At 43.9% G+C, this 23,958-nt stretch overlaps 1 protein-coding gene across 1 annotated transcript in view; it reads right to left on the reverse strand.

Annotated features, from left to right (window-relative positions):
• Positions 1-23,958, reverse strand: part of LOC126534488 (uncharacterized) — a 369,598-nt gene that overhangs the window by 221,554 nt on the left and 124,086 nt on the right. Inside the window, exons 21-39 of the mRNA XM_072289535.1 lie at positions 23,083-23,244; positions 21,783-21,982; positions 20,969-21,080; positions 20,161-20,385; positions 19,654-19,755; positions 18,783-18,959; positions 17,794-17,940; positions 16,272-16,586; positions 15,234-15,545; positions 14,019-14,156; positions 11,894-12,055; positions 10,871-10,984; positions 8,444-8,650; positions 6,412-6,639; positions 5,477-5,707; positions 4,189-4,371; positions 3,015-3,233; positions 2,072-2,179; positions 358-699 (exon numbers count right to left, since the gene is read on the reverse strand). Of these exons, the coding sequence (XP_072145636.1) occupies positions 358-699; positions 2,072-2,179; positions 3,015-3,233; positions 4,189-4,371; positions 5,477-5,707; positions 6,412-6,639; positions 8,444-8,650; positions 10,871-10,984; positions 11,894-12,055; positions 14,019-14,156; positions 15,234-15,545; positions 16,272-16,586; positions 17,794-17,940; positions 18,783-18,959; positions 19,654-19,755; positions 20,161-20,385; positions 20,969-21,080; positions 21,783-21,982; positions 23,083-23,244 (3,684 nt within the window). The remainder of the gene's footprint in view (positions 1-357; positions 700-2,071; positions 2,180-3,014; positions 3,234-4,188; positions 4,372-5,476; positions 5,708-6,411; positions 6,640-8,443; positions 8,651-10,870; positions 10,985-11,893; positions 12,056-14,018; positions 14,157-15,233; positions 15,546-16,271; positions 16,587-17,793; positions 17,941-18,782; positions 18,960-19,653; positions 19,756-20,160; positions 20,386-20,968; positions 21,081-21,782; positions 21,983-23,082; positions 23,245-23,958) is intronic.

Genomic DNA, 23,958 nt, shown 5'->3' on the forward strand with positions numbered 1-23,958 from the left:
GAGCGATAACCTGACAGCAGCAATAATTCAGTGAAAGTGGTCACTGGCATAAAGTCAAACATCGAATGCATGGCAATCTGGTCAGCTTTTCTGTAACTTTCCTGACTGCAGCATGAAACAGATAGATGTACAGAGAAAATGAATGATCACTTGTGGGTTTAACATTTTGAAGCACCATTTGGGCTAAAGGATAAGCTGCAGTAGCAGGCTCCAGGTCAATTTCAACCGCCTGAGATTTTTTCCATGAGCAGCGAAGTGAAATCAATGTACATGAGCATTTCTGCATCCTGTTCTGTAAGAAAGTCTATGCTCTAGTGGGTGTGCAAGCCAGAACAAAGAGGCCCTCAGGGATGTTACCTCGTAGCGGTCCAGCACAGATCGTCCCTGCTCTCCCTGGGCGAGGTGGTCCAGGGCCCCGCGCATGCACTGGCAGATGTCCTCGAGCCAGGCGAGAATTTCCTCGCGGGTCATCTCGGCCTGCTTCCAGACATTGTAGCGACCCTCGAGGTCGCGCAGCATGGACTGCAACATCTGGGCCCCTTTGCGCCAGCGGTCCTCGCGATTCTTGAGCGACTCCTTGAGCTCTTCGCCAGCCGGGGCGAGGCTCTCGATGGCTTCGGTTTTCTCTATGAGCTCCTGCGTCTTCTGCTGGTACGAGTCAAAGGCTGGTTGTTGCTTGCGAACTTCTTCCTGCTGAGCCTGCGGGCAGGTGCGTGCAAAGAAGGAATGCATTCACTTTTTTCTGATACACAGAAACATAACAGGAATACTTGAGGGCAAAGTTGGTTAAGCGTTCAAGGCTTTGGGTAAAGGCAAATCGTAAGAGAAGTGAAATGTTGAACTGCAGCAGAAGGCATTATGGCTCAGACTTCATAGTTGCTAGTGGAAGCCAGGGGCAGTATTCTTGATCAACAAATTTTGCAAATATACTTTGTGTAGAGTCTTGGACTCCTGGACTCGACTTCTATTTATACAAAATGCTTTAGCACTTCTGTTCCGCCTTCTAAAGACAATGCTTATGCGACAAGCTGTGACTGCACAAAGCATGACTGAATTTGAATCATAGCACCATGGCTGAATTTGCCTATTTATAGTATTTATACTGTTACACAATAAAGCCCTTGAAAAATGTATCACAGAATTTAGGAAAAATACGTACAGCTGTGAAAATCTGTACAATAGCACAGTGACTGGCTGCTTTTGAGAACCATATTGAGGCTTCCAAACATACAAGCTGTTACAAGAGTTGCAATATTTTTTGTATACTACATAAGGTGTTTTGTGCAGCTAAGCAAGAGAAGGTCAATGAACCACATAAAACTGCCAATAAGCAAGACAAGTTACAATAATGTCACTGACAAAAATTTCCTCTAAAAAGAAAAGAAAAACCTCAAGAACAGAGCCATACCGAAGTTCCTGCCCAGTGCAGAGTTAGATCCATACATGTTTCTTTTTTAATTTTTTATTTATTTCTTAAATTTTTTTTTTGCTGTGCCTAAGGCAGCCATCCTAGAAAAGAAAAGTCTGTACATTCACGACCAACCTCTGTTTTACCCAGATTACATTCAACTAGCCAGGGCTCTTCAACAATCTCATCAAGATAAGCTAAATTAAAATTAAATTATGGGGTTTTACGTGCCAAAACCACTTTCTGATTATGAGGCACGCCGTAGTGGAGGACTCCGGAAATTTTGACCACCTGGGGTTCTTTAACGTGCACCTAAATCTAAGTACACGGGTGTCTTCGCATTTCGCCCCCATCGAAATGCGGCCGCCGTGGCCGGGATTCGATCCCGCGACCTCGTACTCAGCAGCCTAACACCATAGCCACTGAGCAACCACGGCGGGTATCAAGATAAGCTAGTCACGTGTACATTCATAAAACTTTAAAAGATAAGTGAAGCAGACGTAAGCAGCATTAATACATGGAAATTTGTTCCTAGCAAAGAAGTCCCCCTCCCCCTCCAATTCACAGGCAACTGGCGTGTAAACCCAGATTATCTATAACTAGCCAAGGCTGATCACCAAAAGTATAAAGGACATTGCAACTTTTCAGAAGCAGTGTACTCACTCCAACTTTTTCTGCATTCTCAGTGAGAGATTTCCCGTCTTCAGCCGGAGAAGCCTGCACCTCTTCGAGGGTTTTCTCCACTTTGTCCATTGTGTCGTCGAGCTTGTTCTGCAAGTTCAGTTAAGTGGTTACCAGTGTTGTAAATTATGTTACTAAGAGTAAGAAACCAAAGTAAAAATTATGCACATCCCACATACTACAAGAATCGGTGTACAGGTGTGTGTACCGAGTAGCATGAAATGTAACGGTTGAAGTTTAATGCCTCGACACCCATTGCAAAGACATCATCAATTGCATGTCCCAATCAAGATGTTGGTAAATGTTCTTTGGAATTAGACTGACTTAAACAAACAACATTTCTGATGCTAAACCAGTGCTACTATCCAAACGCTTCCTCTCTAAACTTCTCCACATTGACACCACAGCTGTTCTTTGTGCAAATGTGCTACGGCATAGGTTTTTCTCTTTCTCTGTGTCATTTTCCGCACCACAACACAAGTGTCATTTTCCATGCCGCTCCAACGCGAGTGCCACAGCTACGCGGAATCCATCGCTGCATCCATCAGGCAAGCCACCGATGCCAAACACGGAGAAACAGGAAAAGGATCTAGGTTCAAATGCCACACCAGAGTGACTCTAATAGCATCATCGGGATTGGCCTGCCCATGCCTTTGTACTGTCTCCACAGTCAGTGCGAGGGCATACATCGTGCACGGGTACTAGGGTTGGCACTGCCTCCGGGATTGACCCAGTTTACTCGGTGAAAGCAAACAAAGCTTTGTCTTAAGAGACTAGGGTAGAAATGAAGAAGGCGAGAAGAGGTGGTGTCCTTTCCATGTCTTTCCTTTTCTTTCTTTCTTTTTTTTACGCTGGTTTCTTATCTTTAGTAACATGCACAGTATGCACAGTCTTGGAAGGATACATTACTAAAAGAAATTCCCACCTCCAGCTGTCGACATTCCTTCCACAAGCTCTGGGTGGATCCCAAGAGCTTGAGCGTCCTGGTCACTTCAGAGGACAGGTTCTCCCAGTCGGAGGCCAGGGAGCCCAGTGGTTCCTGGACCTTGGGGAAGCACGACGCATCCGCTTCGATGAGCGAACGACCCAACTGCTGGGTGGACTCCTGAGCGTTCTGCTGCTCCTTAAGCTTCTTCTGGAGTTGCTGTTGAAAGGAGCACGCGTTACCAGACACTGAAGTCTTCACAATCATGTGAACACATTAAGGCAATTGATTGATTGATTGATTGATTGATTGATTGATTGATTGATTGATTGATTGATTGATTGATTGATTGATTGATTGATTGATTGATTGATTGATTGATTGATTGATTTTTTACATCTCAAAGCTGCACAGTGGGCTACGAAGAATGCTGTAGCAAAGGACACCAGAATAATTTTGTCCATTTAGCGTTCTTAAGCAATTGATTCATTCAGGGGGATAGCATGCTATGGTGCAGGGTTCCAGAATATTAAAGACCATCTGGTTTGTTTTTTAACGTCTAATGATTTTTACTCTGAAAGCAAACAAGGATTTTTGCATATTTCTTCACAGAAATGTGACCGCAGCGTGCGGTAGTTGAACGCCTGATCTCGCGCTCCCCAAGAGAATGACACAGATGCTGTGTCACTCCCCCCCCCCGCTGTGGTGGTACTTTAACATTCCCGTAAATTCCTACGCATTCACCAATGTTCCATAAGTGCACGCCGATCATCAGCCTAAAAGAAAGATCTGAGCATGTAACACATCATACTTCTTGAAATCATTTTTGCCACATACATCAAAGCAGTGGAATGAACTTCCCGTTAAAACTGCAGCCTTCAATAATATTGAAAATTTTCGTAAATCATTAGCTAATATTGTACAAATAATAAATCTTCATACAAGATGATGCTCACTGCTGTTGAAGACATTTGCCTTATGTTTTGCCACAATGCTGCATTTAACAAACTTTCAACTAACATTACATAATCAGCAATTATTAAGTGTAGTCTAGTATTTCTTTCTTTCTTTTTTTTCGTGTTTTTCTAATGCTAGAATTGTGAATTAAAAGGGAAAGGGGAAAAAAGGTGCAGTGGCATTATCGCAAACTTTTTGGTGCACAGAAATAACTCACTTCCACTTCATTGACCATGGCAGCGAGGGCTTCGGGCGTGGCCGACTTGGGCTGCAGGCGGTGCAGCGTCTCAGTCGTGGTGGTCACAAACTGCTTGCTGTCCACCAGCTTTTTGTTGAAGTTGTCCCACTTGTTCTCCAGTTGAGTGACCTCTTCTTGCTTCTTCTGCAGCACTTTCCCCACCTAGGCAGCCAAAATGCAGTGGTTTGTCGCTGATCTAACACAGCAGCATGAATCATGAACCTCAGGCAGGTTCCACATGAGCGAAACGACGGTGCTACCTCTGACTGAAAACAGTAAAACACGACAAGCTTCATTTTCACTGCAGAGTAATCAATATTTTTTCATATATATATATATATTTTGTTTTGTACAGCAATATTGCAGACAACATCTACTTCTGATTCGATCTGGATGAAACAGGCACGTAAAGGGTCAGAGGCCTTTGTCAGGCATTTTAAGCCTTTAGCCTCTGCCCCTATAGCAGGCTCTGTATTTGGTCTGTTAAAAATAAAGCATTTATTCATATCATTCATGTAGTGTGCCCAAATGCAGTATTCAACTGCATAAACCACAACGTGACACCTCTGCGCAAGATTTGAGCACAAACTGAGCCCGTGGTTTGCTTTTTTGGTTTGCAAAGAAATATGTATCATTGTGGACAAATTAAATGCAAAGAAGTTAATGCTAACTAGAATGCATTCTTTCATTTCCACTTTCACCACTGGCTGTAATGCTGGCATCATTTCAGCTTGTGTATGCTTATAGATTGAGGCCTACAAAAAACTCTGGTGCCAAAATAAGTCGTGGTGCAAGCTCGTGCTCTCAAGTTATTACTTGTAGCAGGTATCCTACTTTACAAATTCCCGCATGTGTTTATTTCATTTGTCCACGTTAGTATAGTGTTACGTAGACATGATGTATTAACAAAGAGAAAGCGTTGACCAAAACGTAAGAGAACCCAGCCAGCCCATGTTATTTTTTTCATCTTCTTTGGAGATGTGGTCATTCTCTCTCACTCAACAATCACATGACTCACAGGGAAAGAAGTTTTGTCTCGGTACGTCAAATGGGGCCATCAGGAAGGGCGTCATAAGGCTTAAGCCATGCTACATGAATGACGTCAGGTACTACTAGAGTGGGTGATGACGTGGAGTTTACGTGGACCAGCCCATGGGTGACATTAGTCATTTAAACATGGAAGCGCCCTTGTTAGCCATTACTCACATATCATTACTGGCAGCAACCGAACATGTCCACAGCCAAGAAGCCGTGAAATGAACCTTACCTTGTCCAGGTGGCCCTGCAACTTGTCGGTTTGTCCACGCAGGCTTGTTACATTGTTGGTGCTGCTGTCCCTGAATGTTACTTGCACCTGCGTGGCCAACTTGTCAGTCCTGGTGGCCTCGGGAACTTTCTTCTTCAGCTGCTCATTCAGGTTGCGCAGCTCCTTGGCCGTCTCCTCGAGGTTATCCACCTTGGCACGCTGGGACTCCACGTTTTGCTGCACCAGCCGCACCTGCACACATTTGGCAAACAAGGACGATGTTCTTGGATAAGTGACAGGTACGTGTGGAAGTATTATGCACTCATACCATTCACATCTTAACATCTTTTGCAGTCGTACTCCTCCAAACTACTCTGTCACACGTTGAGAAAGTAATCAAACAGGAGCTTAAGATGTGCAGGATTGATAGTAAGAGATAAGCTAGCATTACTATATTATCTCATTATAGTAGTTGTTAACACACAAAGTCAGCAGTTGTAAATTATTGCAATGTGACGCAGACCAGCATGAAGAAGGTGTAAACTTGTAAATAAGCACACACGTGAGGCTATCAAAGTCTGTATTCATTCTGTTTCGTGCTATAAATTTTTTCCAAATTAAAGAATCTTCCTATCTCCTCTCATGCAGCCATAATGACAGAACTGTCCTTTACACTTTAACACTTGTCGCTGGTCTTCAAGTCTAAAGGCAGTAATAAATTGTGCACCATAAACAATGGTCACAATCATGGTCTTAAAAAGCATTAAGTTCAGCAAGCACCCAGAACATGACCACGATTAAGGAATCCAATATTTTGAAAAGGCGACCCACTGATGTGAATGCCTAACACTCTGAACAACATAAAAACTGTTACTGAACTACCTTAAACATGCGAACAGGAATGATAGCCCTAACCGTTTGACACTATCAGCAAATGTCAGAAAATGGTAGCGTACCTGCTCTATAAAATCTTTCTGCCATGACTGGAACCTGACGGCATCCTGCAGGAGTTCCTCTCGCTTCTCCAGAAGCTTGCACAGTTCCTCAAGCGTTGACCTTAGGCTCTCCAGGCTCTTGAGGAGCTGTTCAGAAGGCTCCGGTGCGAGAGTCTCGGAGAGCTCGGACAGTGTCTGCCCGAGCATCTCAATTTCAGTCTTCTTGCTCGTTAGCTCCTCTTTCATTATCTAAAAAGACAAGTGTACATTTAACAATCATCTAGGCACAAGAAAATAGAAAAAAGAAAGTCGTGAATGTAGTTACAAAAAGCAAAAACAAACTGCAGCTACCAAAAAGCAGATTGAACAGATTACAATAGTGTGAAAAAATGGTAAAATTGATGGTGACAAATGGAAAAAATATCTTTAAAATATCATATAAGATCATATCTCAGTGAGTCATTGACACATGTTAAGGGGCTACTGACACATGTCATAGAAACTCCACCACATGCCTCTCACACGTAAAAGGATGACACTTAACTAGCTTGATAGGCTGGAAAATGCTTACAAGATAATTTAATCTGATATTGAAATTGGTCTCGAAATGTCAGACCCAACATCATCGACATTACTGGTGCCTCCATTCAATGCAAAAAGATTACAAGTAAAATAAATGTCATGCCAGTGCTCCTTTAAGAAGATTCGGGAGATTTAGATTTCGCGTATGCAATGTGCCTCACTTGGCTTGCATTATTTTTTTATTTCTGGCATTTTTTGTATACCTTCTTGTGCTCTTTTGTAAGCTCAACAGTTTGCGTCCCTAACTTTGTGGTCACAAAATTAAAAACTCCCTAATGCTGCCCAAACATAGCCTAAAAGCAATAAATAAAAGTTGAAGCGCAAGTTACAGATGGTCTAGAAAGAGTGATACAAGCATTGTGTTCCTGCACTCCTTGCTTAGGCTGACACATAGCAACAGGCTTGCTCAAATATGGCTGCCAGTTGCCACATGTAGACAAAACATTAAACTGCACATGGCAAATGTATCATTTAACAGCTTGATGAACTTTCATTCAATAAAGTTGTCAGTGAGTGCTTATAATGAATGTTCAGCCTGAGAGCTTTACATATATCTTATGAAGCAGGTTTGACTAATTTCAATACAGTTCAACCTCATTATAACAAAGCTTTAGCTGACACGAAAATGCCTTTGCTATATCAGATATTCGTTATAAGCCTCTAATTATTGCACAATGATGTCAGGGAGAAATGTTTTAGCTTTAATTCATTATATTTAATAGTTAATTATATCCAAATAAGTTATATTGAGGTTCAACTGTGTATGATTTCATCCTGTCATATATAGTAGGACTCATGTCGCAGTATTGCTGATCTTTTTTTTTTTTTTTTTTGCTTTTGCTTTTGCTATGCAGCGGACCTATCACCAGCATAACAGTTTCATCTGCCAGCTGCAATAGAGCTGTGACTGTTCTCTGAAGCTTCAATTGTTCTGCTATACCATGGGAATGATCGCTAGTATACATGGATTTATGTCATCTTCGTACTTGCGTATTCAGATGTTTTTGTGGCTTTATTTATTATGCTTTATCTGCTTTTATCAACCTAAATTTCCGAGCAATCATATTTTTGTACATGCCAAAGGCAATCAGGCTCTGCATACACGAATAATCATAGCGAATTATTGCACTTATAATGCAACACGTTGAACACAATCAACTTGCAAAACCACAGAGTCGTTTGACAGAAGGATGAAGTTTAGGCAAATCCACGTAGTACTACCCGCCATTCCCATAATCGCCAAACCGTTATGCTTGAAGCTCTCATAGGCAACTATCGCCAGAGCTCTCTCTAGCGGTTGTTGTGGGAACCTCTATGGTAGCAACCAACAATGCAGTGTTTTTGCAGCAGCTGTCATTGTCATAGTGTAGGCAGCAAAGTCAACCGGAAAAGTGTTCCGAGACTGTTTAGGGGCCCTCCAATCAGCCCTTTCGCTTTCGATCCGAACAAAGCTGAAGCCCCGTGCCCTCACCTGCACTTTGCGTAGCTGCCCTTCCAGCTGGCCCATGTTGATATCGCTGGCCTCCTCAGCCTCCTGCCTCAGCTGGTTGAGCACCGCGTGGCATAGCTCCACACGTCGCATTAGCTCCTCCCGCTCTGACAGTTGAGAAGTCAGCTGACTCACCAGTTGGCGCACTGTGGTCGCCAGGTCGTTGGCACGCTTCCGCAGCTCAGAAACCTGCGTGCGGAGCAGCAGGTGGTGGGGAAGGCATTGTGACGAGCTAGTTTGTGGGACATCAGAGAAAATTGCTGGCACTAGTTTACAACAGGGAAAGGTGAGGAATAATGAAAATTAGTGTAAGCAATTCTTGCTGCAACATTTGTCATTGCACACGTGAATGTGTGCACATTAGTGATGCAAAAATATAGGTAAATTGACTATCAATACTATCAATGTTATTTTAACTATGAAAAAGTGTAAAAAATGAGGCTGATCCCTCTTTCATTGGAATTGGTTGAACACGAAAGTGAAACGTGTCTTCAGAGAAGCTGTTACATGTTTATTATACGTGATGAATTAAGTTGTAAATTCACGTAGTACAAACGTCAGCGACACCCTACCACTGCACAGGGATCCTCGATGACTGCCCCACAAGTGAAAGTTGCTGAACGCCTCGCAACCAGGAAACATCCCCTGGAGACACTGAACTGCGCGTGCAAATTCACTATGCAAATTCAATTCAGAGCACTATGCAAATTCACCATAAACCACGGGTGTTTGCAAACCGTACATGCTAAATCGAACAGGTTGTTAGTAAATCACTTCGTGAACTCGCAGTCCACTGCTGTGAAAGGTTCACAATTTGCGGTTCGGTGACCGTATTGCAGGTTTGCTTGGCGTGTAGCGTTCTGCTGGTGAGCAGTGTCCTGCTCCCGAGTCGCTTCAACGAAGGTACAAGCATTTTAGTCCGGCTCGATAGTGTCTTGGGCAGCCAGTTGAGTTGCAATGCGCTCGGCTTCAGGAACGCGAGTGGTAGAGTTCACGGAGTGTGCCACGAACGCGCGAGGGTGTTCTGCTTCACGCTGGTGCATCTCTCACCGGACTAAAGCAAGATTCACCCCTCGACATCGTTGCCTTTCTGCACCACTAAGCGCAGCAGTTTTCTTAGTTGGCGCCATCGCAAACGAAGCAGTAGGCGGCATGTAAGCACTATTGATGCATGTTGAAGCTGCACTCCATAGCTGACGAGGCGTCATGGCCTAATCTGATGCGAAAGACAAGCCATGTGTAGAAATTGGGTCATCTCCTCAGCAGAAGGCCTACACTGCCTACACCATGCTACACCGCATTGGAGCCTCCGCTGCGCTGACGCTACCGAAGCGCTCCTTGTTGGCGTTGGTTAGTTTCATGCTGCAGTACTTTGCCTAACCGCTCCTAGATGGCGGCACCATCCCTGTCAAGAGACCATATATAACATGTTCGTGCCGATGTCACATCCGTTACAGGAAGTTGGTGGTACTTAGGGTACCGTGAATGCATTGAATACAAATCATCTCCCGTCGAAAATGTATATTTTCGGCCTGCCCCAGGAAGATATTAAAGTGACAACAATAGCTCAGAATTGAATTATTACAGTACTTGCCCGATTCTAATGCAACTCTTTTTCTTTTGCAGGAATATTCACCCGTAAATTGCTTGGATGGTGCAAACCAATACAAAACCAAAACGATATTTGCAACAGTTTATCGTGAGAGCCAGCCCAGCCAGTGTCATCACCCCTGTCATCGTGCCTCACGTAACGGATGAACAGAGGGACGGACATAGGGATGGACGGACGAACATATTTCCTCGTTGGGTAGGCACAGATATTCATTTAAAAGTTCTCGTATAGCATGACGATGATGACGCACTGCTCCGAATCTGATTACAAAAGCACATTTAAACGAAAAACTATTTCACATATTCAGCTAGCAGCAAGAAGTTGCGTCACCTGTTCTTGGCATTCCAGAAAATCGCATGCGTTGCAGGACAAACTAACAGAGTCGTTGGTCTACGCACAGGGCACCATCCCGTTTGCTACTGTTGTGGAGTCATTTGATAAATGCAGAATATAATGCCCTGTGGACCCTATGGAAGACGAAATGCTGTGGTCAAATAGACTATATGCTGCCAAAGAATCAGTAATGTGCTTAATGTTTTTTTCTGCCTTTTGTTTAACTCGACCCGCCTGTTTTCAGCCTGCCTGTTAATTCGACTGATTTCATCAGTCTCGTCAGGGTCAAATTAATGGAAGTCAACTGTACTGAATAAACAAGCGTAATAGAAATCTCTCGCCTCAGAGGAAAAAGCTTGCTCCAGGTTGATCAGTAGAATTGAGTTTAGGTGAATTAGACATATAGCAGGATGTGCTTGTTCTTGAAAGATGCTACAAAGGTAACGAAATATCTTTGAGCTCACCTGAGCATGCAGGGCTGACAATGCAGTGTGGGACAAACCAGGCCCAAGCTGTTCAATGCTGCTCTGCAATTCACTCAGGGTTTGCTGTTTGCGGGTCACTTCGTTGGCAAGGTTCTGTGAAAAAATAAAACAAAAATAAACACATGTAAGGCCTTTGTTCTTTTGAAGCAACACTGAAGGAAAAGACTTAAGCTATGTTTGCAGATTTTTCCCACAGTGGAAAAATATTACCATGTAATGGCCATACTTTCATAACATGTGCAGCAGAATCTTTGAATGAAAAACTGATAATATAAACATATCCAGAGACTTATCTGCATAAGAACCACACCCCCAACATAAAAAGATGAAAGAACAATTTTTCTGTAACACGGTAACAAACTTGCCCAGTGAAGCAGTAGTCATTATGCTGATATCACCATGTTTCATAGTTGTCAGTGTTATCCATGCCAACTCACACCAATATGTGCGTACTAGTCTACATGGTGTAAGAAAAGCAAGTTCCTTTTCTTGAAGGAACCTTTAACCAAAAAAACTTTTTAGCTTTCGTATGTGCGATGAGTGTATCCCAACCTTTCAAGCACCTCTTGAAAAGAATGCTGAAGTTATTATGTGAGTCTACGTGATACTCAAAAACAAAAGAAATCACACAGTGGCAAAGCCAAACTGGCTTCTTTAAGTTTAACCACGGTGTTAGTTCTGTGATGTACAGGGTGTGCCAATGTGAAAGAGAACACGAGATTTCCATATAAAGGCACACATTTTTCTTGTTTATGCACTAAAGAAAACAAAAAAGTTCCATCCAGGGGATTCGTCACGTGAACTGCACAGTGATTAGCATTCAGGGAAGCTTGAGACAGGTATCACTGTATGAAGACGGACAAAGTGTTCCTTTCTGTAGAGACAAAGTGGAGAGCCAGGTGCATGTCCCCTTCTGTGTCAGCAGGCATAGTGCATAGTCGTTGACGCCAGGCACAGACCCGAAACAATACAAATGAAGTGGCTCATCACACCACAACTCACCCTGAGCGACTCCTTCTGCTTCTCCATTTCAGGGGGTGTGGTCCCTTTCAGCGGTTCTTCCATCTGCCGCTCTTTCTCGGTCACCCAGGTGACGACTTCTTCTACTCGCGTCACGATGACTTTCCACTTCTCGCCCGTGTTGCCGAGCGATTCCAGCCAAGCCTAAAGCAAGATAAAAGAAAGTCAGCAGATTTCAGCGTTTCCTTCGGCTTTGAATTCGTTTACTGCGACAGCAGCAGTTTCTTGCAACCGAACCACTATGTTCTCGAGAACAACTTCCTCTTTGCAAAGCTCACAGTATGTTTTCATCTACTACTGCATTGCCCATTGTGGCCTCCAAAATATGTATGTAGATGCCACTACTCTCTGAGCTTGTATGTGGCACAAAACCTTGCCTGGAATACAAAGTGCCTAAGCTGTACGATAGCGCAGCAGTTAGTGCACCTAGCTCTCGAGTGCACATTGCTGCAAGGCTATAAGTTTGAATCACAGCTGCGCTGGTGTGCAAAGTTTTGTTCTTAGATAAGGAAGTGGCTTGACGACAATGAACAATGATGATGATGGCCATGGTCATCCCTTAACAGAAAGGATGAATAGAGAGACACAGGAAACTAAGCTTGAAGCTTTCAATAACTGTCTCAGTAAAAGCTGTTGACATGTTAACAGTGGGACACAAAATACGCTAAGTGAGGCCGTCCAAAACTTAGATGCCATGAGAAAGTCAGGTTTAAGCGATATGAAATCTTAAATAAATACCGTCGACTCTCGTTACAACGGACCCTGATAATCCGACAAAACATGTCTGTTTTATCTGAAGTCCGTAATATCTGAGACGCCTCACTTCTGAAATTTTCGTCGCGATGTCTAACAACTTTATTGCAAAGAGTGAGAACGAACATCCAAAGTAAAAAAAAAAAAAGGAAGTCGCAGTTTCGCCCGAATGGCGAAGCATCGGTTACGATAACAAATTAAGCAAGATAAGCGCGGCAGCAGCAGCAAGCGAATTGAGTTTCTCGCTTCAACGTGAACTAAACGTCAAAAGCACAGCACATACAAACTTACCGGCACTGGGTGCACTCACATCGCAGATCGCTTTCAAGATACGGTGCCCGCCCGGCCACGCCGTTAACAGCAGTCCCCGGAGTAGAACCTTCCCCCTCTTTCTCTCGCCTCCCTCCCGTGTCTCACGCGCGAAAGACGGCACACTTCCACCCCACTTTCCTCCCTCCCTCGTGTGCAAGATCATCTACAATCACCAGCTGACCCTCGCAAGTCAGTTGCCAGCCCTTGTCGACACGGCAAAAGTCCGTTTTATACGCCCGATAAATTGCCACTAATTTCATCTGCTGTAGCCGATAGTCTGCTGTAGCACGGTCTGTTCAAAGCAAACTTTTTTGCATTAATAAAATAGGCAGTACAAACTAAGCCTGAAATATGGTCCGTTATATCCGAAAGTCTGTTGTACGTGGGTCCATTGTAACGAGTATAGACTGTACTATCATGTACAGTTTTCTTTCACTGCTCTTCGTACTAAAAGATAGCAACATATCGGCCAATGTTGCATACTGGCATAACAACAGTATATGATTCGTAACGTGCTAATAACTTGCATACAGCGCACTTTTACTTGCAGATATGAGGGAGGGGGGCATTCAATAAGTGTCCACCTAGAGGACTGTCCATTTCGGCTGCCACTGATTTGCTGGAACTGAACCAGCAAGAAGGAATCTGGCTGTAAGCACCTGTTTCCTTCTCGCTGGTATCCCAGCCCTGCCAACCAGCGCTTCAGCAGCAGCCTAAGTGGATATATTCACTAGGTGGACATTCACAGTCCCCCAGTTGACTACCAGTGTATGCGTATGAACACAGACAGATGGATTCACAGTTAGAAAATTTCATGTATCTCACCCGCAACGTCTATGCAACAGCATACGTGTGCATCAAAGTGCATCAAAGCCATAACAGCAAAAAAAAATGTAATAAATCAAAAGGAAAAAAAAAAGGAGAGATCTGACTACTTGCACGGACAGTGCTGTTGGAAATAGTACAAGAATTTTCTTTCTCTGGCGACTGCTGATATACACAGACAGAAGGTGTCACGGTTACAAAATTTCATGCATCTCACCTCCAAGATGTTCTTGATTTGTTTCCAGCGCTCCATGATTTCAGCCAACGTGCGCTGCAGGTCTGGTTCATCTGATCCCGCCTCGGCGGCCAGTTCATAGAGGGCATCGATCTTCTTTTTTGTGACTTCGTAAAGTTTCTGGAGGAAGGCAACGGAGTAGAGGATGCCTCGTACACAATGCACAATGCTTACGCAAGGTTTATGCAGGCTCCAACACGGCTGAATAGCACGACATCCCAACAGCTGCCATATGAATAACGGCCGCTGAGAAATCCCAGCTACTGCAGATCACAAATTTGTTTTTGTTGTTAGCACCACAAATGAACAACTACTACCTGTCAGAATTCGTGGCTGCACACGAAAGGAGCAAGAGAACCGTTAGGCGGCTGCATAATTTAGCCGGTCCTATGTTACGTGCACCAAATAATCATGTCATTTTTTCAGTTCTCCGAGTTCTATGCTACTCCGGTGATTCTTCTGAATCCTGTCAGTTGCTTCAAACAACGGCAACAAGAAGTGGAGATGCATAGGGCATAACTCGTCACATACAAGTTGTCGTTATCACAATCATTGTTAGGAAATTAACCTCACTGCAAGGCAAAGGCTGCCAACATCCCCTCTCTAGGGTAATTGTCGCCTACCTTAACATTAATTTCGTAATCCTGTTGATCCATCCAGTACTCTACTGCCCTTGAGACATACGGCCCTGCTATTTTCATTAACTTTATTAGTTTCGTAGACCACTGTTGGGACACTGCACGCATCACACTTCCTGCTCAAGTGTACTTTTTCCTCGTATTTTCAACAAGAAATTTGCCCTTGTTCTCTTATTTCTAGTGCTGTCTACATTTAATGTCTTTCCTCTCATTTCTCTTTCCATCCCATTCACTGTGCTATTTTCTGACTGTTTCCACCCTTTTCTGTTAGCTGCATAGTTTCAGCCACTTACATATGCACTGGCAACTCCTGCATAAAGTATAAAAACGCAGCAGAGCAAGAACCACTCTACTTCTGATCTACCGCCAACTACTGCGCTTGTGATGGCCGTCGCTGCCTCAGTAGTCTTTTTCTTTGCAGGTTCAATGTTTGCATAATGAGGTGTCTTTTTCAATATTGATTAAGTTAACTTTGCCATCACCTGATCCGCCCCCATGTGATAATGTACACAGAGAAGAGACAGAATAGATGAGAGAAAAATATGTGCACGTCTCTCACCCGGAGTTGCTCCTGCTTGGCGGCGAGCTGCTCGAGTGAGTCCGGCGTGGGCAGGCCCTGGTCCAGGTTGGCCTCCGTGTCCTCGAGCTCCTTGCGCTCATGGATGGTGCGCTCACGGAGCACCTCGATGCGGATCTGCCGGTCGCTGAGCTCCTGCTTCATCTCCTTGCCCTCCTGGTCGAGCTCCTTGAGTTGCGAATGCAGCGACGTGGCCATCTGGGCCAGCTCCGGCCGCTGACCCTGCAGCTCCTGCGTCTCCTTCTCCAGCTGCTCCAGGACCTCACGCTTGGCCTCAATCTCCTTGCTCAGGTCCTGAGCGAGAAGATGCATTTTCAAAGCATTACAGTTTAATCTCATTGTAGTGAAGTCGCATCTGACACGAAAATACATTTGTTACACATGATATTCATTATAAGGATACATTTCTTACACACCAATAACGTTGGGAAACAGTTTAGATTTACTTTGTTATAGTATCTGCTAATTCGTTATATCTCTGTTTGTTATATCGAGGTTTAGTTCCAGTGCATTATGGATATACGAACAGCACAAAAACAGTTTTTCATACGCGATCAAAATGCATGAATATGGTATATATCTGTGTTCTTTCCAGAATAAATTATTTTCTAGGAGTTAGTGCTGCGTTCGTGTGTTTCGTCATCTTCACCCATATTTTAGTTAATATATCCACAAAACACTGCATAATTTTTCAGCACAAGGACAATGTGCTGAAGAGTCCCGCACTTTTGATTCTCAAAAATTCAGGGACTTTGCAGAGCTTCGATGTCCAATTCTGCATCTCATTTCTAAGCGGAAACAAGCTTACTCTCATGTTCCACTGACAAAGATTACATTTCCGTTGCTGCACAAAGCCTGTTCTGCCTGTTCTTCCAAGAAGTAAGGGGTGGCATAAACAGAAAAGAACATTCACATGTAAGCTGGTGGTGTTAATCCGGTGATCCTAGCTTACCCAGAACGCTATTACTGTCTCAAAAGCACAGCAGCAGGCCGCACGAAACCAGAACAAAACCGACGCACCTGGACTTCCTCCAGCTGCTCGGGTACCGGTCCATCAGTGGCCGCTGTCAGCTTGTCCTGAGCCGTGTCCAGCCACTGGCTGAGGCGGGACAGGCGGTCGGACAGGTCGGTGCCCTTGGTGGCTGCCGTCTCCAGCCGATGTACTGTCTCGTGCACTGTGGTCAGGATGGTAGTTGTCTTGCGCTCCGTCTTGTCCAGCTCGGCACGCAGCAGGGTCTCCCTCTGGGGGCCCAGCTGTGCAGACAGCTCGTCGGCCAGAGCTCGCAGCCGGGAAAGCATGCTGTCCATCGACTCCTGCAGTTTCTTGGCGGCTTCCTGCAGCAGTGCCAGCATGCCCGTGTGTGAGGAAGCTTGTATCAATAAAAGGCTGTGGCAACATGATATGATAAAGATACGGTGATGCTTTCATGAGGACATACGTGACACTTTCGCGATGACATACATGACACTTTCATGATAGCTTACATGATGATTTTGTGATACCCTACATGATGCTTTTGTGATGACATGCATGATGGTTTCATGATGATATACATGACACTTCTGTGATGGCATACGCAATGGCTTCATTATGACAAACATGATGCATTGGTGATAACGTACCTGATGCTTTTGTGTTGGCATACATGTTGGTATTGTAATGAATACTACATGATGCTTCTGCGATGATGTGTGGAATGCTTTCATAATGACATACATGATGATTTCATGACGACATATGCATTGCTTTTGTGATGACCTGATGACATAACACTTTAATCATGATGCATCAACAGTCCCAAATCACAACCTTGAAAGATTAAACTTTTGCATGAGTACAATGACAGTGTTTTGCAATTTCCTGTCTGAGTTCACCTCACTTTAAATTCTAAACTGTATTGCAATTACGAGTGAATAATTATTATATTTTTGAATAAAATTGGCTCAATCACCATGAACTTGGAATATAAAAAAGAGGTAAGTCTAGACTTCTGGTGGTATTCTGTAAGTGGGCTTCCCCACACAGCTAGGAGTCAAAGTGGTCCAACAGTGGCACAATTGTCGAGGGGGCTGACATTTTTGTCGGGCTGAGCCACTTATGGCGGAGTCACATGATAAACTGCGCCACTTTCATCTTTGTGAGCCTTTGGTTGCAGTGTCCACACATAGAATCAGGCTATTTTAGGTATAAAAGTTTAACATACCTTTCTTCGTCCTTGAAATCTCAAAAAGCTGGCTTACGCCTTACATTTACATAAATGCACTAAATACAACACCGTCATTCATCTAAGATTTAAGATGCTTCACATAAAGCGCTAAAGACTGACGATATTGTAAAGCACCTCTAATGAGAGGACTGCATAGATAATGCGTAATCAACTTATGTTGCACATGTCATTCTGAGAGTAACTATGCACAGCAAATTAGCTCCTTGAGCTTCACCTGCATGCCCAAAATAATTTCATAACATTGTCATTAAGCATGACATGACTAACATGTCCAATCTTCTTTCCAACAGTATTTTTTTTTTTTCCCGACTGACCTGCTTCTCCTTGATGCACTGTTCCAGCTTCTTCTGCTCCATGTCAGCCAGGAGTCCGATGTTGACTAGCTCCTGCTCGGCCTGAGCCAGAAGCCGCAGAATGTCTTGCCGAAGCTTCTCAAACTCCTGCCAACGCTGGCTGTCCTTCTGCATGTCGCAAATCAATTTCGCTGTCAAACAACTTTTTTTTTTTTTTTATCTTGATCCCGATTCAGTAAGAGAGTAAGCACAGGGTTTCTCGCAGTACTACCTAGAGGAAAGCTTGGTGCCACTGTCTCTATGAGTTTCTTAAAGGGCACCGTGACGCTGTGCGAATGTCAAGATATAGAAGGTTTCATCTGTCTCGAACTTGGTTAGGCCTAAAACGTTGCCCTGGCTGTGCAAACAACACTTCCTTAGAATTCAGCCTTCATAGTAAGTCTTGATTCTCCCGTGCTACGTCTCGTGTTTACATTTGCTCGCTTACAATGCAAGAACTAAGAAATGAAAATGGAGATGTATGAATAAATCCAATGCACAACAAACAGTGCAAAAGAGTTGAACCTCAATATAACAAATTATTAGGTATAATCAAATAAGCCTAAGATATCTCTTGCCAATATCACCGGCTAACGAATGCATGCCTATAATGAATATTGAATATAGCGAAGGTATTTTCATGCTAGATGCGACCTTGTTAAATGAGGTTCTACTGTAACTGTATGCACAAGTGTGAGTGTTTATTTATCACGTAATTATACAACAAAAACACAATTTTACATACTTCTATAGTGCCACAGACAAAAACCATCTTGTGAAAGGGAACACCACCCCAGACGATTCTTTTAAGTGTTCTCGCTCTCCGAGAAAAATGGAAGTCTAAATCCCCCGCTGTCCCAACTTTCTCATACGTGCAATGGCACCGCAATGTCACTTGTCTCTCAAGGTATACTGCAGGAAACACTATGGATATGAGCATATATTAACCAGATTTTCACAGCAGGACTTACTGTCATACGGTCAAGTTTTTCGATCGCTTCGTGGTAAACCTGGGACCATTCTTCTTCCAGCTTCTTCACGTCGCTAGACACGAATTCTGGGGCACCCTTCACAGTTTGCAGGTCTTTTCCCGACTTGATGCTTTCCAGGACACTTCCCTGACGCTTCTCAAGCTCCTCCACCACTTCCTAAACAGAAAAAATAAAAGCAGCAAAAGCAGATTCTTGTTAGTCATCATTCAAACTGCACCTGGCTTAGTTAAGTGAAAGGAAAAAAAGAAAATCTCTGCGGAGAGTTTCAGCCATTGGTATCTTTGGAGATATGATTAAAGTTTGTCAGACTAAGTCTTGGACAATATGTTGTGACAAAGCATGACATTAAGCCACGCTTAATGGTGGCTGGGTGAAAACAAAAGCAACACTGATAAACGACCCATCACATCTGTGCCACACAGCCTAGGCTAATGCCACAAAATTTCTAGGACCTTAACCTTGCCATTTAGTGTACAAAAGTTCAAGACATGCCACTAATCATTAATAGGCACATGTTATGTAACATTACTTCAGCTTACTGCAGAAATGCATCTTTCAGGTGCAAGCCGCAAGTGCTAAAACTGGGAGCAAGAGAGCGCATTTGATGGCAAAATGAGTTGTGAGAGCGCACAAGTCCGCAAGTGGCATTAAGTTCAAATGTCACTGGTATGTTCATACGGTATCATGCAAATGGCATTAAACTTTAAAAGACATTAAGCTGTTAATGTAACCATTTGTGCCTCTGTGGCTGAGGTACTAGATCATGTACTTCGAATGCTCAACCTTTTTGTTGGATGTATGAGTTATGAGTGATGTTCTCACTCTGTTACAAGAAAGGAAATAAACTCGCCTTTTGTTTCTGCACCATCTGCTCCAGCTTCTCTGGACTGTCAAGAGGAATTTCTTCAGGGACCACCTTGGACTCTCGCACCTCTCTCAGCCAGCGCGTGACCTGTTACGTACCACAACAGTACCACAGATGACAAAAGAAAACTAAGCACCACTTCTGCGGTCTTTAGACCAGACCAGAATTTTTCGCAAGGACACATTCACTACAGCTTGTTGTGAAAAAAATTCTAAAGCAGACGGCTATTGATTACGCAGATATTTTTGCCTGCTTGTGACGGTATCTTGTTAGAGGCATATGAGGATGGCAAACGCAGCTGGCAGACGTCTTCACAAAATGGGTAGCACATCGAGACAGTGCTGCTTGCGTAATTTGTACAGCAGATCAGAACATTTCATGGTGATGTTTTCGCTACTGCTTACTAGTATAAAGAAAATTGGTTTAACTATGCACATCCTAGTGTCCGCTTGTGACGGTACCTCACGAGAGGCGCACAAGGACTATACACACCTGGGTGACTTCCTCTCGGTACAGATAGCACTTGGAGACGGTTTCGGAAACGATCGTAGTGGTCTCCATGACGGGCAAGAGGGCACCGTAACGAGCCACCAAGCCAGCCAGCCGCTCCTTCTCCTTCTTGGCTTCCTCAGGCTCCATGCCCGGCACCAGAGACTCCAGCCGCTGGTTCAGCCAGTCCAGGTCACCCCGGCGAGCGTCGACTGTCTCGCAGATGTCCTTGCGCGACAAGGAGAAAGCAATCGACGGTCAAGCTCAAAACGAAGATCAGCCTTTGTTCAAAACACCAGACACTGTAACTTACTAGGCGTGTAACCTAAGTGAACAAGTGCATAACGGAAGTTGAAGAAGGACTGCTGCTGGAGCCAACAATTCGACAAGGGGAAAAGCCTTCATTGGGTAGCAAAGAAACGTCGAAATGTTCGTTTATAACCACATGTTCAACCACTGTTATTGACTTCAAGCTTCCATCTTCCGGCCTTGCTAAGTGTAAAATGTATAAAATTATCGTGCAAAGATTCGAGTACCGCAGACAGATGAATTTCTTGGGCCACACACAACACTTCAAAGACCACTTTTAAGAAGCATCTATCAACCTAAGCCGCCACCATCGTTCCTTAAATCGAAATTCCACTCCCTACAGCCTGTAGAATTTAGCTTACTCTCTTAAATGCAATGAAATTCATTCAAATCAGTTGAGCAGTTGTCTAATTAGAGCATTTCTGCTTTTCATGGGCATTTGAATAGGGAAATCAGAGTTGGCCCTGAGGCAAAATCTCCTTTTAATGTGACTGGAACTTACCAAGAACTCGGTTCTCTGCGTTTCGTAGGCGGAGGCTGAGCTGGTATCGCTCTGCATGAGTTGCTCAATTCGTTGATCCACTTGGTCCATCCAGGTAAGGATTCCGTTAAACCTGCACATCGATATTGGCTACAGACCCTCTTCATAAATGGCAAGGGAACTTTCCTGGAATGCCGCGTGCCCAAAACATGGCAGTCAAGATGTTGTCTATCTGGCATGTATCTCTGATGCTAGTGAGATTTTCTCATTCACACGTTTTGAAAAAACTGCGAGGAAAAACGTACCACCCGAAGTCGCAAGAGTACGTGTGTAAACTGCTTGGCACACAGTAGGATACCTGCATTTAAGACTTGTTTTGGGCATCCATGCAAGGATGCCAACTTATCATTTCTGTAAAGGCTATATTAAGACTAAACGTTGCAAAATATATCGCGGAACAGAAACTTCGCCGAGTGTGGTCGCTGGTGCCATGGTCACCAATGTTTTTGATTTGATCACGATGACTGATTTCTCCCTGCGTGCCTTTACTCAAGCTCACGGTGTTGATCAGAATAAACTATTTGTCCTGTGCAGAATAAATGTTTTAATTGGCAGCCAGCACTCAGATTGTCTTCCCGCTTATATGTGTCTTCAGTATGGAACCTAACCAGCTAGCCCATGCTAACACTTTATTAAAACGTCCACACTCATTCATAGCTGTAAACTGATAGCCCACCGTGCAAAATGTTCAACATCCTAGCTAGTGATGTGATTCTCAAGATACCGTTGCCTAGGAACAGCAATGGCAAATCAACAAATGCCCAAGAAGACTCACTTCTTGGAGTACTCGACCCACTCATCCTTGGGCACTTGAAGGATGCGGTTGGTAGTGACAATGCGCTCGTGCAGCACCCGGAAGCGGCTCTGGCAGTCGGACAGGGGCGCCTGGTGGCTGGGGCATGACTGTGCCAGCTGCTGCATCTCTTCTAGGCAGTCCTGCAGCGTGCCCATCTCCCGGGACTTGTTGAAGTACTCCTGCGCACACGCACCGTGCAAGAATCCTTTAGACGCAGTATGAACCATCACAGCCCTTTCGGGAGAGAAGTAAGACCTAAGGGGCTGACAGACCATATTTCTACCAAGTTATATCTCTAAGTACATCGGGCCATCCTTTAGTCTGCAACTCTACATTCCTCCTTGCTTACAAACAAACTTGGAAGTGTTACAGAAAAACGGTAACCAATCAGAATTACAATTAGTTCTTTAAAAAATGGGATCACAGTGACCAATTACTGCCTCACACAAATAATTGAGCAATCATTAAAAAGCAATTGATTACTTTTAGGTTGATTTCTCACCAACATTTATGAACACTGCGCAAATACAGTAAATAGAATGAGCTGGGCTGGCTCTTGCATTGCGTCCTCTGCTGCTTTTCATATATTGCTTTATCTTCACTAAGAATTACATTTCAATATATGCGTCAGTCATCTTCCTTTTTTTTCTTTTTGTTATGACACCTACAGCAACCCTGAAAAACTTGCTCGATGTGCCCTCTGGAGAGGACAGTGTTGTGGAATACAAATGCCTTATGCACAAGATTGTGGTTGCTCAATGCAGTGATGCTTGTACATTGCCTGACATCGACATCTGAAGTGGCATTCACTATTTAGCCATAGCATTGCCGGTTCAATTCATTGGCAAACATCTGCCTCCCTTTGGCCATTCATGAACTATTACGACTTTATGATCCACTGTCCCACCTATGGAACCCTAACGACCCTGGTCTACTGACACTGCCTACGTGCTCCTCACGACCTTATGGTCTACTGCTTCTGTTCTACTTATGATACATTGTGTGTGTGTGCATGTGTGTGTGTGCATGTGTGTGTGTGTGCGCACGTTTGTTTAAACGCCACTCTTACTTAGCCATTCTTGGTGTCTTTGTTGCATTAACAACCCTTGCAAGGACACACGCTATGCGTTGATGTAAATACCTGCACCTCTGATTACAACACCACCTACAGGATCAGCCCACCAGGAGTTTGTGCATCGACATCACCAACGAATGCTGGTGACTGTCATGCACGATGTCATCATATGAAAACAAGACAGCCACAAAAGCCATGACTCACTTCATGACGTGTCAAAATGACACGAAGGTTTCCGCCCTTGTCAATGAGCTTCTTCTCTTCGTCCAGCTCCTTGCTGAGGGTCTCCAGGTTTCGGTCAAATGATTCCCGGAGTTCCGAGAACAGCTCATCATCGTTGAGCCGAGGCAGCTTCTGTTGTACAGCCTGTGAGACAACGAACGGGATGACAGCGCAGAGGATTACAGGCCAACCGCACTGCTGCTTGCAGACATCATCAGAACATGAAGGCATTGAGAAAAAACAAAAACTCAAAATTTCCTTGTGCTGCCAAAAGGCAGAGGCTCATGTTTGAGACCTGCACTGCACACGTCGTGAATGCAAGTCAAAGTTCCCTTCTTGATTCTGGGCTGCATGTTTAGGCTACGAAAAAATGTAGCATCTTTCATGACTTTGGCATTAAAGAAGCTGTGCATATGTGTGCTGTCAAAGAAACACGGAAAAGCAAAAGACATGGCTTTTGCTTTTATAACATGCTGAGATATAAGGAAAATGGATCGGAAACTAAGCCCCACTTAATGGATTGGCAAGCAAAATGAAGTGGTTCGCAGTTACCTAAATGGCTCAAAGTTGAAAATGAAAGATGTCGATCTCTCTACAGTTTGACCACGCAGCCTGCAGAATACTACAAAGCACTGTGTCAAGCACACCTGCTAAGAAGGACTATAACACTGAATTTTTCGCATTGGATATGCTTGCATTCATTTTTCTCGCAGATCCTTTTGGAGCTGACAGTACCAACAAGATATCATTAAGCAACAACTGCAACGCTAATGATGACAACAACTGATCATTTTCATTTTTCATATCATGATCTTATCAAAGGCTTAACGAACAGGGTAGGCAGAGTGGTACTACTAC

This window comes from Dermacentor andersoni, chromosome 7, assembly GCF_023375885.2.
Source record: "Dermacentor andersoni chromosome 7, qqDerAnde1_hic_scaffold, whole genome shotgun sequence".
Lineage (NCBI taxonomy): Eukaryota > Metazoa > Arthropoda > Arachnida > Ixodida > Ixodidae > Dermacentor > Dermacentor andersoni.